The sequence below is a fragment of the Bos indicus genome, chromosome 19, assembly GCF_029378745.1.
Source record: "Bos indicus isolate NIAB-ARS_2022 breed Sahiwal x Tharparkar chromosome 19, NIAB-ARS_B.indTharparkar_mat_pri_1.0, whole genome shotgun sequence".
Taxonomy (NCBI): Eukaryota; Metazoa; Chordata; class Mammalia; order Artiodactyla; family Bovidae; genus Bos; species Bos indicus.
In genome coordinates, this window is record NC_091778.1 from 28,736,261 (window position 1) to 28,754,611 (window position 18,351).

Sequence of the window (18,351 nt, forward strand, 5' to 3'; positions counted from 1 at the left end):
CAGGGCCTTGCGGCAAGTAAGGAAAGGGCCAGGGGTAGGAAAGAAGAGCAGAGAGGTGTAGGAAAAGCCAGGGCCGAGATGAGAGAGGAAGAGATCTTGGAGTTGAAGCTGGGGAGAGGGCTCAGGATGAAGCGGAGAATGGGGAGAATGGGATTGATGGGGAAGTAGGTCTTTGGGAAGCAGTGTCCCCTGGAGAAGGGAATGGCTACCCACTCCAGTATTGTTGCCTGAGAATCCACGGACAGAGGAGCCTGAGAGGGTTTCAGAGTTCATAGGGTTTCAAAGAGTTGGACACGACTGAGCGATCAACACTTTTGCTTACTCTTTCATGGATTCTGAATACGTGGTGCTGTTTTCCAGGCTATGCTGGGCGCACAGAGCTTCCTGACAATCTTAAATCCATGTTCCGGCCAATTGCCATGGTAGTGCCCGACTCTACACTTATTGCAGAAATCATTCTTTTTGGGGAAGGCTTTGGCAACTGCAAGGTATTCTGATTATCTCTTGTCTCCAATACTTTATTTTTCATCCATGATTACCCTCTGGGCCCAAGAAACCCCCCTCCCCCAAAGTCCTCACAATCATTTTATCCTACAAGAAATGTACCTGACTCTCAGTAGGATATGGGGGCAGGAGAAGCCAGAGGAGAGAGGTCTTCCCTCTATGACACCACTGGTCCTTGATGGCACAATTCACAAGATCTTCCCATCCTTTGTCCCCCAGTTGCTTCATGCCCAGGCACCCACCTTCTTGTATCTGTAACTGTCCCTACATGAAGCAGAGGGATTTATGGGGAAATGGATGGTTCCTTCCTCTGTTTTGGCCTCCAGGTTCTGGCCAAGAAGGTGTACACGCTTTACTCGCTGGCTGTGCAGCAGCTCTCCAGACAAGACCACTATGACTTCGGCCTGCGTGCCCTCACCTCCCTCCTGCGCTATGCTGGCAAAAAGCGCCGCCTGCAGCCCGACCTGTCTGATGAAGAGGTAGACTGAGGACGCTGTCTTGACCCTTAACCACCACCATCACTGGTCCTCTGCAGCTTCACTGGAGTTTTTCACATCCTTACTTTCCCTCAATCAGTTTTCCCACTCTTCCAGCCCTCCTTGGTGTTGCCCAAGTTCCACCTGTCCTGTTGCTCAAGACTAGCTTGGGTGTATCCATTGTTCTTCTTTCTTATTGATTTATTTTTGGCTGTGCTGGTTCTTCATTGCTGCATACGAGCTTTCCCTAGTTGTGGTGAGTGGGAGCTATTCTTTGTTGCCATGCATGGGCTTCTCATTGTGGTGGCTTCACTTGTTGTGGAGCACGGTCTTTACATGCCTGGGCTTCAGTAGTTGCACTCGGGTTCAGTAGTTACGACTCCCAGCCTCTAGAATGGGGGCTCCAGTAGTTGTGGTCCTTAGGCTTAGTTGCTCCATGTCCTGTGGTATCTTTCCAGACTAGGGATCAGATGCATGTCCTCTGCAATGGCAGGCAGACTCTGGTTCACTGTACCACCAGGGAAGTCCTCCCTTGTTCTTAGCTCTGGCTTCTCACCCCTCTAGAGAGGAAAGGCCTAATGAAGAGCTGGGCCCTGGCTCCTCCAGCCTGAGTCTCTGTCTTTCCCCTCCAGGTTCTGCTGCTCTCAATGAGAGATATGAATATTGCCAAGCTGACTTCCGTCGACGTGCCCCTCTTCAACGCCATCGTGCAAGATCTGTTCCCCAGCATCGAGCTGCCAGTCATTGACTACGGCAAGGTATTTGATCCCCAAGACTCTCCCTGACCTCTTGTGTGAATGTGGATCCTGTGGTGTCCTGGGAACAAGACACCTGGCTTCCAGGCCTTGTTCTGCCCTTTGCTGGCTATCCATTCAACTGGCTATGACTTTGAGCAAGATGGTTACCTTTTCTTTGGGCTACTTTATCTATAAAGTGGGACTCCCTGGTGGTTAGTGAATGACACAAATGTACTCCAACACTCTACATTCTCCCCTCAACTCCCCAGGCCCCAATTCACCTGCTCAAGGACTTTTACTCATCAGTTCCTTGGCTTCATGGAGATCTCTGGTCCACTGGCCTTTCTACTTTATACCCGTCGGCCCTCTTCTGTCTCTGCCTCTCTCCTCTTTCAGGGAGTTTTGAGGAGAGACTGCTAGGAGCTGTTTGATAAGGGAGAAGAGTGGAATGGAAAGGGCCAGGGGAGGAGAATTCTAGAATGTGTAGGAATTTTCTTCTCTGGCAATATGGCAGTTTAGATATCCTGAGTGATCCTTTCCATTGAAACCACTAAAATGCTGTATAAAAACATAAAAACACACCTTTTAAAATGTATTGCTAAACCGGCAAGAAAGAAAGAATTCTGGGATGAGGAGGGGAAGTAAAAGCAGGGAGGCAAGTGAATTAATTGCAAAGCTGGCTTTCTCCCTGAAAGGTTTTGTTGAACTTAAGACACTGAGCAAAGGAGATAAAGCAGCTCGGGTTTTGAGGTGTAACAGAAAACCCAGTCGTGCGTAGACTTTGGCCCACAAGGGAAAACACCTTCAGTAAGTGGGAAAGTGAGAAACCCACCACTGAGGAGGGTCCGTACAGTAAAGAAACTTGCTTGTCACGACCACTGGCAGTGAGAGGAATGGGCGGAATCTCCTTTGAGACTTCCTAACCTTCAGTCAGCCCTCACATGGCTTTTGGTCATCATGTATTTTACTGTGTACTCCCCCCAGATCTCAAATTTAGAATTTAATTTGAAGTATTTCCAGGTTGTTAGTGTCTCCCCCAAGCGACTGGCAGAAGCAAATGCAAATTATTTCTAGAAGAATGAAACTTCAACTTAAAAGCCCAAAGAAGTCTCGTAAAAGCCTAAGAAAATGAGCAACTTCTGGTCAAAAATCACAAAACAAACAAGGAAACAAGATATCATGAAGGGAAGCCAGAGAACAACAAAACAGTGCAATCAGACCCACAAAGACTACAGATATGGACAATAATCAGCACAGAATTCTAAAAGTACCTACATTTAGTATGTTTAAAGAAATAAGAGAGAAGTTTGAAACTGTGATCCAGGAACAAGATACTTCTAAACAGAGTAGACTTGAAAAGAACCAATAGAATTGCTACAAATGAAAAAATATACTTGAAATTTAAAAAACCCAACAACCTCATTATATTCAGAGAGGACTTCTAAGTAAAAAGGTGGATTAAAAACAATTTTGTTTCCTTTTGAAAACCTGCTGCAACTACTCTGAAGGGATGTTTTTTAAAAAAGGCATCTATACCAGGAAGGATGGGGTGAATGAGAGAGGTGATAACAACAGAAGTATAGACATAGGAAATAATGAATCAAGTAGTGACTTGTGTTGTGACTCTCAGCAAACCTGAGAAGCTGGAAGTAGGGAGAATTGTTAAGTAGGAAGTAGGTGTTGGGGGTGCTAGTCCTCAGTCACTTAGTCGTGTCTGACTCTGCAATCCTGTGGACTGTGGACTGTAGCCTGCCTGTGGACTGAGCTACAAGGGAAGCCCAAGAATAGTGGAGTGGGTAGCCTATCCTTCTGTCCATGGGATTTCCCTGGCAAGAGTACTGGAGTGGGTTGCCATGCCCTCCTCCAGGGGGTCTTCCTAGCCCAGGGATTGAACACACGTCTCCTGCATTGCAGGTGGACTCTCTACCGCTGAGCCACTGAGTAAAGGAATTAGACTTGTGGAAGCCCAAGAATACTGGAGTGGGTAGCCTGTTCCTTCTCCAAGGGGATCTTCCTGACCCAGGAATTGAACCAGGGTCTCCTTCTTTGCAGGCGGATTCTTTACCAACTGAGCTATCAGGGAAGCCCACTGATTAAAGGGGATGTAGCTAAAATAAGAAGGATTGGAGGCAAACTGTCTCGGGAGCAGGTCTCCCCTTCTCTGTGTCCCTGGATGGCTGTCCCTTTCCCACTTTGGCAGAAGACTAGAGGGTAAAAATAGTAGGTCTCTGGTTTGGGGGACACAAAATATAGTTGAGGAAAGGAGAAAACCCTGTTAAAAATGGAGATTAAGAAACTTTCCTGGTGATCCAGTGGCTAAGACTCTGCACTCCCAATGCAGGGGGTTGGGGTTCAATCCCTGGTCAGGGAGCTAGATCCCACATACCACAACCAATGAGCCAGTGTGCTGCAACAAGACATGGCTCAGCCAAGTAGATAATTTTTTTTTTTAATTAAAAAAAAAAACTTGGGGTATGATGCTTAATACACATACACACACATAAATACACACAAACATGATAATACAACTAATTCTCAGACAGTGGAAGGAAGTAGTAGAAGTGAGGCCTCTTAGTGTATTTGAGAGATACGAGTAAAATCCTGCATATGTTTGAAATTATTTGGTTCCATTGGCTGTGTATTTTAAAAGGTCACACTCTTCTGGGACCCACATGTGTCATGGTTCTATAAGCATTCGTTTATTTATTTATTTATTTTTTCATTTATTTTTTATTTAAAAAAACACTTTATTGAAGCCTAGTTGATTTACAGTGTTGTGTTTCAGGTGTACAGCAAAGTGATTCAGTTTTATATATATGTAAATCCACATATATATGTGTAATATAATTATAATAATTTATTTATATATAATAATTATATACATACATACATATAAGCCCAGGACCAGATGGCTTCACAGCTGAATTATACCAAAAATTTAGAGAAGAGCTAACACCTATCTTACTCAAACTCTTTCAGAAAATTGCAGAGGAAGGTAAACTTTCAAACTCATTCTATGAGGCCACCATCACCCTAATACCAAAACCAGACAAAGGTGTCACAAAAAAAGAAAACTACACGCCAATATCACTGATGAACATAGATGCAAAAATCCTTAACAAAATTCTAGCAAACAGAATCCAACAACATATTAAAAAGATCATACATCGTGACCAAGTGGGCTTTATCCCAGGGATGCAAGGATTCTTTAATATCCGCAAATCAATCAATATAATACACCACGTTAACAAATTGAAAGATAAAAACCATATGATTATCTCATAGATGCAGAGAAAGCCTTTGACAAAATCCAACATCCATTTATGATAAAAACACTCCAGAAAGTAGGAATAGAAGGAACATACCTCAACATAATAAAAGCTATATATGACAAACCCACAGCAAACATTATCCTCAGTGGTGAAAAATTGAAAGCATTTCCACTAAAGTCAGGAACAAGACAAGGGTGCCCACTCTCACCACTACTATTCAACATAGTTTTGGAAGTTTTAGCCACAGCAATCAGAGCAGAAAAAGAAATGAATCCAGATTGGAAAAGAAGAAGTAAAACTCTCACTGTTTGCAGATGACATGATCCTCTACATAGAAAACCCTAAAGACTCCACCAGAAAATTACTAGAGCTAATCAATGAATATAGTAAAGTTGCAGGATATAAAATTAACACATAGAAATCCCTTGCATTCCTATACAATAACAATGAGAAAACAGAAAGAGAAATTAAGGAAACAATTCCATTCACCATTGCAACAAAAAGAATAAAATACTTAGGAATATATCTACCTAAAGAAACAAAAGACTTATATATATAAAACTATAACACACTGGTGCAAGAAATCAAAGAGGACACAAATAGATGGAGAAATATACCATGTTCATGGATCGGAAGAATCAATATAGTGAAAATGAGTATACTACCCAAAGCAATCTATAGATTCAGTGCAATCCCTATCAAGCTACCAAAGGTATTTTTCACAGAACTAGAACAAATAATTTCACAATTTGTATGGAAATACAAAAAACCTCAAATAGCCAAAGCAATCTTGAGAAAGAAGAATGGAACTGGAGGAATCAACCTGCCTGACTTCAGGCTATACTACAAAGCTACAGTCATCAAGACAGTATGGTACCAGCACAAAGACAGAAATATAGATCAGTGGAACCAAATAGAAAGCCCAGAGATAAATCCACACACCTATGGACACCTTATCTTTGACAAAGGAGACAAGAATATACAATGGAGAAAAGACAATCTCTATAACAAGTGTTTCTGGGGAAAATGGTCAACCACTTGTAAAAGAATGAAATTAGAACACTTTCTAACACCATACAGAAAAATAAACTCAAAATGGATAAAAGATCTACACATAAGACCAGAAACTATAAAACTCCTAGAGGAAAACATAGGCAAAACACTCTCAGACATAAATCACAGCAGGATACTCTATGACCCACCTCCCAGAGTAATGGAAATAAAAGCAAAAATAAACAAATGGGACCTAATTAAACTTAAAAGCTTTTGCACAACGAAGGAAACTATAAGCAAGGTGAAAAGACAGCCTTCAGAATGGGAGAAAATAATAGCAAATGAAGCAACTGACAAAGAATCTCAAAAATATACAAGCAACTCCTGCAGCTCAATTCCAGAAAAATAAACAACCCAATCAAAAAATGGGCCAAAGAACTAAACAGACATTTCTCCAAAGAAGACATACAGATGGCTAACAAACACATGAAAAAATGCTCAACATCACTCATTATCAGAGAAATGCAAATCAAAACCACAATGAGGTACCATCTCATGCTGGTCAGAATGGCTGCTATCCAAAAGTCTACAAACAATAAATGCTGGAGAGGGTGTGGAGAAAAGAGAACCCTCTTACACTGTTGGTGGGAATGCAAACTAGTATAGCCACTATGGAGAACAGTGTGGAGAGTCCTTAAAAGACTGGAAATAGAACTGCCATATGACCCAGCAATCCCACTGCTGGGCATACACACCGAGGAAACCAGAATTGAAAGAGACACGTGTACCCCAATGTTCATCACAGCGCTGTTTATAATAGCCAGGACATGGAAGCAACCTAGATGTCCATCAGCAGACAAATGGATAAGAAAGCTGTGATACATATATACAATGGAATATTACTCAGCCATTAAAAAGAATACATTTGAATCGGTTCTAATGAGGTGGATGAAACTGGAGCCTATTATACAGAATGAAGTAAATCAGAAAGAAAAACACCAATACAGTATACTAATGTATATATATGGAATTTAGAAAGATGGTAATGATAACCCTATATGCAAGACAGCAAAAGAGACACAAATGTATAGAACAGTCTTTTGGACTCTGTGGGAGAAGGTGAGGGTGGGATAATCTGAGAGAATAGCATTGAAACAGGTATATTATCATATATGAAACAGATTGCCAGTCCGGGTTCGATGCATGAGACAGGGTGCTCAGGGCTGGTGCACTGGGATGACCCAGAGGGATGGGATGGGGAGGGAGGTGGGAGAGGGGTTCAGAATGGGGAACACATGTACACTTATGGCTGATTCATGTCAATGTATGGCAAATACCACTCAGTTCAGTTCAGTTTAGTTCAGTCGCTCAGTCGTGTCTGACTCTTTGCGACCCCATGAATCGCAGCACGCCAGGCCTCCCTGTCCATCACCAACTCCCGGAGTTCACTCAGACTCATGTCCGTCGAGTCAGTGATGCCATCCAGCCATCTCATCCTCTGTTGTCCACTTCTCCTCCTGCCCCCAATCCCTCCCAGCATCAGAGTCTTTTCCAGTGAGTCAGCTCTTCGTATGAGGTGGCCAAAGTACTGGAGTTTGAGCTTCAGCATCATTCCCTCCAAAAAAATCCATATTGTAAAGTAATTAGCCTCCAATTAAAATAAATTAAAAAAATAAAAATTAAAAAATAAAACACACACACACAAAATTTTTATTGATGCCTAGTTGATTTACAGTGTTGTGTTAGTTTCAGGTGTACAGCAAAGTGATTCAGTTTTATATATATGTAAAACCACATGCTACTGCTGCTGCTAAGTCGCTTCAGTCGTGTCTGACTCTGTGCGACCCCATAGACGGCAGCCCACCAGGCTCCCCCATCCCTGGGATTCTCCAGGCAAGAATACTGGAGTGGGTTGCCATTTCCTTCTCCAATGCATGAAGGTGAAAAATGAAAGTGAAGTCGCTCAGTCGTGTCCGACTCTGAGCGACCCCACGGACTGCAGCCTACAGGGCTCCTCCGTACATGGGATTTTCCAGGCAAGAGTACTGGAGTGGGGTGCCATCGCCTTCTCTGAAATCCACATATATATGTGTATATATAATTATAATAATTTATAATTATATACATATTTTATATAATGTATAATTACATATATATTTATATGTATATTTTTTCAGATTCTTTTCCATTATAGGTTATGACATATTTTATATGGTTCCTTGTGCTGTAAAGTTGTTCAGTTGCTCAGTTGTGTCCGACTCTTTGAGACCCCATGGACTACAAAACGCCAGGCTTCCCTGTCCTTCACCATCTCCTGGAGTTTGCCCAAACTCATGTCCATTGAGTTGGTGATGCCATCCGACCATCTCATCCTCTGTTGTCCCCTTCTCCTCCTGCCTTCAATCTGTCCCAGCATCAGGGTCTTTTCCAATGAGTCAGCAATTTGCATCAGGTGGCCAAAGTATTGGAGCTTCAGACTCAGCATCAGTCCTTCCAATGAATATTCAGAACTGATTTCCTTTAGGATTGACTGGTTGGATCTCCTTGCAGTCCAAGGGACTCTCAAGAGTCTTCTCCAACACCACAGTTCAAAAGCATCAATTCTTTGGCTCTCAGCCTTCCTTATGGTCCAACTCTCACATCCACACATGAATACTGGAAAAACGAAAAACTACTGGAAAAACAAAGGTCTGACTATACAGACCTTTGTTGACAAAGTAATGTCTCTGCTTTTTAAAATGGTATCTAAGTTTGTCATAGCTTTTCTTCCAAGGAGCAAGCATCTTTTAATTTCATGGCTGCAGTCACCATCTGCAGTGATTTTGCTGTAAAGTAGGTGCTTGTTTATTTTATATATAGCAGCTGTATCTGCTAATCTCAAACTCTTAATTTATCCCTGCCCTTTCCCCTTCTGGTAACCATGAGTTTTTCTTCTGTGTCTGTGATTCTGTTTCTGCTTTGTAAATAAGTTCATTTGTATAATTTTTTAAGATTCCATGTAAGTAATATCATATGATATTTGTCTTTCTCTCTGTGACTTCAGTTCAGTTCAGTTGCTCAGTCATGTCTGACTGTTTGTGACCCCATGGACTGCAGCACACCAGGCCTCCCTGTTCATCACCAACTCCCAGAGTTTACTCAAACTCATGTCCATTGAGTCGGTGATGCCATCCTACCATCTCATCCTCTGTCGAGTTACTTAATCCTCTGTGTGACTTACTTAATATGATAATATCTAGGTTCATCCATGTTGTTGCAGATGGCATTATTTCATTCTTTTCTACCACATCTTCTTTATCCATTCATGTTGATGAGCATTTAGGTTACTTCTGTGTCTTGGCTATTGTAAATAGCACTGCTGTGAACACTGAGATGCATGTATCTTCTCGAATCAGAGTTTTCATCTTTTGTAAGCATTCCTTTTTAACTTAATTGGTGAGTTGATTAATGTCTGGCTCCCCCACTAGACTAGGGACCCTGCAATGGGATGAACACTAATTTGTTCTCAGCACCAAGCACACTGCTTGGCACCTACTTTAGAGGTTTAATAAATGTTTTTTGAATGATATTAGAAGATATTTGTATAACTTTGTATCAGACATTGTGTTTCGTGTTGACTATGTTATTGAATACAACAGCCCTGAGGGTGAAGTACTATCATGACTCCCAGTTAACAGATTAGGAAACTGAGTCTCAAAGAAGTTCACTCACACAGATTCACATGGTTGAAACCTGCGGACCCAGACTGGCTGACTCCAGAGCCCAATCTCTTAACTCTGCAATTGGCCAACTTTCCAAGGAAAGAACAACTGCCAGCGTGCAAAGGGCCCTGGTGCCATTTTTTTAAACCATTTGAGTATTATCCTCACAGACATTGGGGAGCTTTTGAAAGCCCTGTATATGCCTCACCCTTTTTTTCCGTTTCCTGTATTTCCCCTTCTCTCAGCTGCGGGAGACCATTGAGCAGGAGATTCGGGACATGGGCCTGCAGCCCACCCCGTTCACCCTCACCAAGGTCATCCAGTTGTATGAAACCAAGAATTCCCGCCACTCCACCATGATCGTGGGCTGCACAGGCAGCGGCAAGACTGCCTCGTGGCGGATTCTCCAGTCCTCCTTGTCCTCCCTGTGCCGTGCCGGGGAGCCCAACTTCAACATTGTCAGGGTGCGGAGCTGGGGCAGTGGGACTGCTGTCCAAGACTTGAGTAGCAGGCGGGGGCGCCAGGATGTAGGGAGGGCAGTACAGACCAGGAGGGCGGCCTGGGAGGGGTGAGAGAGACTGAGGCTGAATACAAATACCTGGAAATAAAGGGACAGCCTGGGATTTGTGTCTGCCGGCAACTCAAAACTCCCTTCCTGTGTCTATTTTAGGAGTTCCCTTTGAACCCTAAGGCACTGTCCCTAGGGGAGCTGTATGGGGAATATGACCTCAACACAAATGAATGGACGGATGGCGTCCTGTCCAGTGTCATGAGGACGGCATGTGCAGGTACCCAAGGGGTCATGGGGTGGGGAGAGCAGATGCCTGAATTTCCTGAGGGGGTGGGCAGTGTGGGGGTAGAAAACTCAATTTGGGGGGAAAAAATGCTTGGAAATGCAGAGATCCCAGGAAGCAACTGGTTGCGTCTCCAGGGAGATGAGCATGGAGGGAGGGTGAGGTAACAAAGGTGTGGTTTCCTTCTCCTCCACCTCCTACCAAGACGAGAAACCAGATGAGAAGTGGATCCTTTTCGATGGCCCTGTGGACACTCTATGGATTGAGAGCATGAACTCCGTCATGGATGATAACAAAGTGCTGACCCTCATCAACGGAGAGCGCATCGCAATGCCTGAGCAGGTTGAGGGGTGGAAACTGGAGGGCCCTGGGGCAGGGCTAAGGGGAAGAGCAGGGGCAAGAGAAAAGAGGAAGTTCTACAGGAATAAGAAAGAGGAGGAGGACACCTGGACTCAGGGCAACCTGAGACTAAAGAAGAGATGCCTGTCTGCCACAGACGCTGAGGACAATCGTATAGAGAACTGTGTACCAGGATGCGCTGTGGCAGAGACTAAGGCAGCCTCATTGCCACTGACGTATGGGGCAATGACCCGCCCTTGTGCACCTGGGCTATAATTTATGAGCTTTTGTAAAGAGCCCACCCTTTCCTACCCAGTCAAACAATGTGAGGGGAAGAGAGACTTCTCATAAGGATGACCTTGAATAAGCCCTAATTTTTTTTAATAAGCAAATCATTTGTAAAGCTTAGGTCCTTATTCATCCTGCCACACGTACTCAGTAGAGACACCTTGCGGCATCAGAATTCTGGGTGTTTTTACTATTGAAGGAAAGACAAGGTTCTGACCAAGTATATCTGTAGGTGTCTCTCCTGTTCGAAGTGGAGAACTTGGCAGTGGCCTCCCCAGCCACTGTGTCTCGTTGCGGGATGGTGTACACTGATTACACAGACCTAGGCTGGAAGCCCTACGTTCAGTCATGGCTGGACAAGAGGCCAAAGGTATGAAGGAGATGGAGGAGCAGGAAGTAACCAGTGGGGCCTGGGGGGGTGCACAGAATAATTCAGAGCCTCTGCTCATTCAATGCCAGGTGGAGGCTGAGCCCCTTCAGCGCATGTTCGAAAAGTTCATCAACAAGATGCTGACCTTCAAGAAGGACAACTGCAATGAGCTGGTGCCCCTCCCAGAATATAGCGGCATCATCTCCCTCTGCAAGCTGTACTCCGCCCTGGCCACTCCGGAGAATGGGGTGAGAGGGGGCTAGGGCAGGAAGGGCTCTCAGCCTCCCGGGAAAATGTCCGGGAAACGATGTGTCTGAGACACAATTGGAACATGAGGCTTGAGTGGAGCAGAGACTCCAAGAGGAGGCCTCACCAACTGTGGAGGCAGCAAGGGTGTGTGTATGCATGCGCACGTGTGTCCACGTGGGCACACCCGCTGCGAGGCCAAACTATGTATTTATATCCAAATCAGATAGACAGCACAATGGGCCTCACTATAATTTCCTGCCTGTATTTAAGAGCTGAGGATAGTTCATTTGGTTCCTCATTTCTCCATTCTTTCTGAAATTAAGTATTAAATCTTGGAATCTGTGAGCCTTTGGGATACTGTTTTTGCTGGGAGGAGCTCCCCAATTAGTCTGATGAGGGGCTTTAGAAATTTCCAGATTAACTGATATTGAATAACATTTTTGTTTAGTTTAGAATTATGGTGTAAGGACCAAAATTGGATATTTTTCTGCTGAGATTATATCACTGCCTAGAAATGGTTCATATTGTTTTTAAGGGCATTGCCAGCTCATTCAACTATTAATATACAGTTATATAACAATTAAGATCTATAACAGTATATGTCATTCCCGATATGATTAATATAAATTAAAACTATGTAGGTGAACTTGGAAGGTGACGTGTGGGAAAATGATAGTAATGTAGTATCAGTGGCACTCAACTGCTGAGGAGGACTGCTGGGAGAAGAAGGCTGAACAGAACAAAGAGAGGAGGGCAGTCTACGCAAACAGAATGACTTTTGCAGAAACACAGATAGGAAAGCCAGCCCCTCGCTGGGCAGGGTGGGCTGATGGGTGGTGTTGGTGTGTGGTACCTCTTAGCTGTAGCAGAGACCCTGAGAAGAGGATGGTGAGATGTGTACAGGTGTGAGCTGGAAGGATAGAACAAGGACTCTGGATTCAATACAGCAGACACTAGAGTCTCAGCACAACTTCCCGTGGTGCTTTTGTAGCTTAGAGAAGTGAAGTCGCTCAGTTGTGTCTGACTCTTTGTGACCCCATGCCCATGGACTGTAGCCTATCAGGCTCCTCCGTCCATGGGATTTTCCAGGCAAGAGTGCTGGAGTGGATTGCCATTTCCTTCTCCAGGGGATCTTCCTGACCCAGGAATCGAACCCGGGTCTCCCGCAATGCAGGCAGACGCTTTACCGTCTGAGCCACCAGGGAAGCTGTAGTAGGTTTGTAAGCTGTTGTAGCTTAGTAGGTTTATGTAAATGTTTTGATTTAGGTTTCTCTACAACTACATGGTTTTCCAAACAGAACCAGGAAGGGAGGGAAATTTTAAGTCTTTGTGATGAGTTGCCAAAATAGACCCCTCCATCTCTCTTTTAAAAAATATGTATTTATTTGGCTGTGTTGAGTCGCAGGGGCTCTCTAGTTGTGGCACTCAGGCTTAGTTACCCCACAGCATATGGGATCTTAGTTTCCCAACCAGGGATCGAACCCAAGTCCCCTGCATTGCAAAGCAGATTCTTAACCACAGGACCACCAGGGAAGTCTCTCTCTCTCTTTTCTATTTACCTTTATGTAGCTTAAAAAAAAATTTTTTTTATTGAGGTATCATTGATTTACAGTGTTGCATTAGTTTCAGGTGTATGGCAAAATGAATCTGTTATACAAATACATACTTCTACTCTTTCTTGATTCTTTCCCCATATAGGCCATTACAGAGTATTGAGAAGAGAGATCCTGTGCTAGAGAGTAGAGCCTTGTTGCATAGCTATTTTATACATAGTCATGTGTATATGTTAATTCCAACTTCCCAATTTGTCCCTCTCCCCAACCTTTTCCCTTTGGTAACCATATGTTTGTTTTCTATGAATCTGTTTGTGTTTTATAAATAAGTTCATTTGTATCATTATTTTTTAGATTCTTCACATGAGTGATATTTGTTTTTCTTTGTCAGACTTACTTCACTTAGTATGATAATCTCCAGGTCCAACCATGTTGCTGCAAATGGGATTATTTCATTCTTTTTAAAGGCTGAGTGATACTCCATTGTATATCTGTATCACATCTTCTTTATCTAGTCCTCTGTTGATGGACATCTAGGTTGTTTCCACATCCTCGCTATTGTGAATAATGCTGCAATGAACACTGTGGTGCATGTATCTCTTCAAAGTATGGTCTCCATCTCTTCAATTAATAGATTTAAGACATTTCCTCTTCTCCTTTTCCATGCAGGTGAACCCAGCTGACAGTGAGAACTTCGCCTCCATGGTAGAGCTGACGTTTGTGTTCAGCATGATCTGGTCGGTGTGTGCCTCTGTGGATGAGGAGGGCCGCAAGAAGATCGACAGTTACCTCCGCGAGATCGAGGGCACTTTTCCCAACAAGGTCAGGGCCCTCCAGCCCAGCTGTCCTATTTTGCTATACTCTTGATCCTCAGACATCTTGAGCCTCAGCCTGCTACCCAGCTGTCTTTCGTCCTCCCAGTGATCTATGAGTGCTTTTTCTGGGCAGGGAAAGCCAAAGGCAGGCTTTGGTAATCTGACACACATTCCGTCCTCAGGACACAGTGTACGAGTATTTCGTGGACCCAAAGATCCGGAGCTGGACATCGTTTGAGGATAAGCTCCCTAAGAGTTGGCGCTACCCTCCAAAGTCAGAACCGGGCCTGGGGGGTGGGTCAGGCTTAGGATTGCGGTGGGGGGAGATGTGGCGAGAGAGTTGAGATGACTTTCCAGGACAGGAAGCAGAAGCTAGAGGAAATGGGACAGGGTCCCTGAAGAGAATGCCGGATCCCCAGGCTCCACAGGAGGTAGGGTGGGTGATCAGAGAGCAGTGATGCCGGAGGAAGAGTGGGGAGCAGAAGGAAGCAGGAGTTAGAAAAGAGTGGGCCATGATCTTGAGACACAGTCCCTTTCCCCATCCCCAGCTCCCCCTTCTATAAGATCGTGGTGCCCACCGTCGACACTGTCCGCTACAACTACCTGGTGAGCACCATGGTGGCCAGCCAGAACCCCGTCCTGCTGGTGGGTCCTGTGGGGACTGGAAAGACCTCCATTGCCCAGAGTGTCCTGCAGTCCTTGCCCTCCAGCCAGTGGTCAGTGCTCACAGTCAACATGTCTGCGCAGGTGTGTGGCAGGACCCACGGGCCAGGTCGCCAGCCCCTGCTCTCTCCCTGTCTCTGCTTCCCTTTGGGAGCCCAGTGCCCGCTGGACATGCCTCTCTAACCTCAGATTTCTCTCTTGGGACCCAAGCGTTCATTCTATACCTTTCCCACCAGACCACGTCTAATAATGTGCAGAGCATCATTGAGAGCAGGGTGGAGAAGCGAACCAAGGGTGTCTATGTGCCTTTCGGAGGCAAAAGCATGATCACCTTCATGGATGACCTCAATATGCCAGCCAAGGACACGTTTGGGTCCCAGCCCCCGCTGGAGCTGATTCGCCTCTGGATTGACTATGGCTTCTGGTATGATCGAACGAAGCAGACCATCAAGTACATTCGAGTAAGCATCCAGAGAATCTGTTCTTCAAGTCTCTGTTCTTCCCGTGATGGGTTCTGTCCCCGCTCCACTGGGACCCCAGGATAAAGTCCTGTAAGCCTGTGTTCCTCCCCACAGAGGAGGGTCCTGCCTTTCTTAGGACCCAGACATCTGGCTCCTCGGTCAATTCCTGTCACTAACTCTCTTCATTGACTGCCCTGTGCTTTGTGACCAAGGGAGCCTGTCCTCCAACTTCCACTCCTTTCCGATGCCTCTTACACCTCGCTTCCATGGCAACGCTGATGCCAACCAGAGCCGCCCACAACACCCCTCTCCAGGCCTCTCCGCCTCCCATTGTTTCAGGAACCTACCCCCTGGTACCAATTCTCCACTCCCCACCCAGGATCCAGGAATCTCCTGTCAGTCCTGGCTGTTCTCCCATGGGATCCTGAGCATCTTGTTTTTTTTTTTCCTGAATCAGTGGGCAGTCATTTCAGCCTGATTTCTGGGGCACTCATCTATCTGACACTCAGGGTTCAAAAGTCAACTAATAATAGATTCATATGTTTCAGAGAAAGAACATACATATACAGATACAAGTATATATTAATATATGTGTATATTAAAATAGAAAAAAATATCCAGAAGATGTTATCAAATGTTGTGTGTGTGTGTGTGTTTTAACTTTATTTTCCAAGTTGGGAACATGGATTATAATGATGAAATAAGAACAAATAGGGAATTCCCTGGCAGTGCAGTGGTTAGGACTCAGTGCTCCCACTGCCAAGGACCTAGGTTCAATCCCTGGTCAAGGAACTAAGATCTCACATGCTGAATGGCACGGCCAAAAAAAGAGAAAGAAATAAGAACAAATTAGTTGCCTTAGTAACTCTGTGGACATTATAAGTGCCCCAAACCCCTTGCTTTCCCTCACCTTTCCCTGTCCCCATTACTCCATGTTTCTTCCTGCTCTTCCCTCTTCCCGTTTGTCCCTCCATTCCCTCTCTTCCTCCTGGCTCCTCTCACATCCTCCCTATTTCTTTGCCCCTCCTCTTCCCCTCCTCCTGTCTGTCTTCCCCCAACCCCATCCGCCCTGTCTGGTCTTTGCTGTCTAGGACATGTTCCTGATGGCTGCCATGGGCCCTCCTGGGGGTGGACGGACCGTCATCTCCCCAAGGCTGCAGAGTCGATTTAATATCATCAACATGACCTTCCCCACGGTGAGGGCTTCCTGGGGGCTGCGGGAGGGGCTGTAGAAGGCAAAACTACCCGCGTCCTAGAGAACGAGGGCACAGATCACAAGCTGCATCCAGGGAGCTCTGATACTTGGAGGGGAGACTCTCTGCAGGCACCTTTGCTTCTGCTGAGCTGGCTCTGGTGTGTGAAGCCTGACAGTCCCAGTGGGCAGAGAGTGGGGCCCAAGCAGATGAAGGAAGGCACACCCTCCGAAGAGGCGACTATAGGAGCTAGGGGAGGCAAGGGAGGAACCCAGGGGTGTCCCCAAACCTCAGAAATCAAGACAATAATGCAATATTTTAAAAAATCAATACCAAAATTCAGGATGAACAAAACACCAACATTTTAAACAAATACAAGATCAGTATAGTGCCATGCTGAGCTACATGAGAGCCCAAGGCAAAAGGAAAAAACCAATAGTACAGATCCTGTCTTTATTTAAAATGTTCATATTTGTTCATCGTGGACAGTTTGCATTAATTCTGATTTTTAAATATTATACTAAAGCATGACTTCTCTTGATTTATGAGGGGTTTTTTGTGCCCCCCCCTCCCCACTCTGCTCCCAAGTACTTTGCTCCCCTGACCCGAGTCCCTGCCTTGGTTGAAAGGCCAGGAGCAGCGAGATTGAGTCTGAGGGCCTGTTTCTAGGAGTCCCAGATCATCCGGATATTCGGCACCATGATCAACCAGAAGCTCCAGGACTTTGAGGAAGAGGTGAAGCCCATTGGGAACGTGGTGACCGAGGCCACCTTGGACGTGTACAGCACTGTGGCGCAGCGCTTCCTGCCCACCCCCGCCAAGATCCACTACCTCTTCAACCTTCGAGACATCTCCAAGGTGAAGCTCCATCTGACCCTGCCCCCAGGCCAAGCACAGCCTCCTTGGAGGTATTCTCCCCTCCTCAAAGTGAGCCCTGGAGTGCGGGAGCATCCCACACCCCCCAAATCACCCCATCCCGGAATGCCACTTCAGCTAAAACTTCTGGATGGGACCCTCTTCCCTCCCTCCATCCCACCGGCCACGCCCCTCTCCCAGGTGTTCCAGGGCATGCTGAGGGCCAACAAGGACTTCCACGATACCAAGTCCAGCATCACCCGACTTTGGATCCATGAATGCTTCAGGTGAGGGTGCTGTGCTCCACCAGATCCAGGCCTCCCCAAGCCCAAGCCTCCACTCCCCCACCCCCACCTCCTGCTCCCCTCCCCAGGGCCACTCCTCTTCAATCCCAGATCTAACCCCAGCTCCCTCCCAACAGAGTCTTTTCTGACCGACTGGTTGACACCGCAGACATGGAAGCCTTCGTGAGCATCCTAAGTGACAAACTCGGCTCCTTCTTTGACCTGACGTTTCATAACCTTTGTCCCAACAAACGTTCTCCCATCTTTGGTGAGCCAGGAGCTGTGGCCCCTGTAGACTGGAGAGTCTTAGGAGATGGGTTAGAAGAAGAGGCGGGGCACTGGGGCCCAGGGAGGAAGGGCCCTCTGGGGAAGCCTGGGGAGGACCAGGCATTTGGAATCTGCCCCCTCTTGCCACGGCCCAGGGGACTTCCTGCGGGAGCCCAAGGTGTACGAGGACCTGACGGATCTGACGGTCCTGAAGACAGCCATGGAGACGGCACTCAACGAGTACAACCTGTCACCCGCTGTCGTGCCAATGCAGCTGGTGCTCTTCCGAGAGGCCATCGAACACAGTGAGCACTTCCTGTTCCTGGCCCTTCTCCAGCATCCAAGTGACAGAGTACTCCAAGGAAATGGGGATCTCTTCCCAGATCTTTCCCAAATTGAGCCCCAGAAGTTGCCCTCCTCCCTGACCCCAGATGCGCTTGTGTCCGTGGGTGGACATTTTCTTTGATGATGGTATTTAACAGACATGGTGAAGGTTGAATGTTGAATCGCTACCCAAGCTTGAGGCACTACCTCTTC

General features: G+C 45.8%; 1 protein-coding gene across 11 annotated transcripts in view; it reads left to right on the top strand.

The window, feature by feature from the left end:
• Nucleotides 1-18,351, top strand: part of DNAH2 (dynein axonemal heavy chain 2) — a 108,464-nt gene that overhangs the window by 57,743 nt on the left and 32,370 nt on the right. For 10 of the 11 annotated variants that reach the window (XR_011561981.1, XR_011561982.1, XR_011561983.1 and 7 more), the window contains exons 39-55: nt 361-488; nt 831-983; nt 1,613-1,738; nt 9,929-10,147; nt 10,354-10,471; nt 10,683-10,819; nt 11,337-11,474; nt 11,564-11,722; nt 13,946-14,098; nt 14,274-14,365; nt 14,640-14,838; nt 14,991-15,215; nt 16,307-16,411; nt 17,078-17,266; nt 17,465-17,550; nt 17,685-17,815; nt 17,970-18,119. Coding sequence is in view for 6 of the 11 variants with exons in the window: in XM_019982262.2 (XP_019837821.2) it covers nt 361-488; nt 831-983; nt 1,613-1,738; nt 9,929-10,147; nt 10,354-10,471; nt 10,683-10,819; nt 11,337-11,474; nt 11,564-11,722; nt 13,946-14,098; nt 14,274-14,365; nt 14,640-14,838; nt 14,991-15,215; nt 16,307-16,411; nt 17,078-17,266; nt 17,465-17,550; nt 17,685-17,815; nt 17,970-18,119 (2,508 nt within the window). In the remaining 5 variants the exon portion in view is untranslated. The remainder of the gene's footprint in view (nt 1-360; nt 489-830; nt 984-1,612; nt 1,739-9,928; nt 10,148-10,353; nt 10,472-10,682; nt 10,820-11,336; nt 11,475-11,563; nt 11,723-13,945; nt 14,099-14,273; nt 14,366-14,639; nt 14,839-14,990; nt 15,216-16,306; nt 16,412-17,077; nt 17,267-17,464; nt 17,551-17,684; nt 17,816-17,969; nt 18,120-18,351) is intronic. The other variant, XM_070773021.1, reaches the window with a different exon arrangement.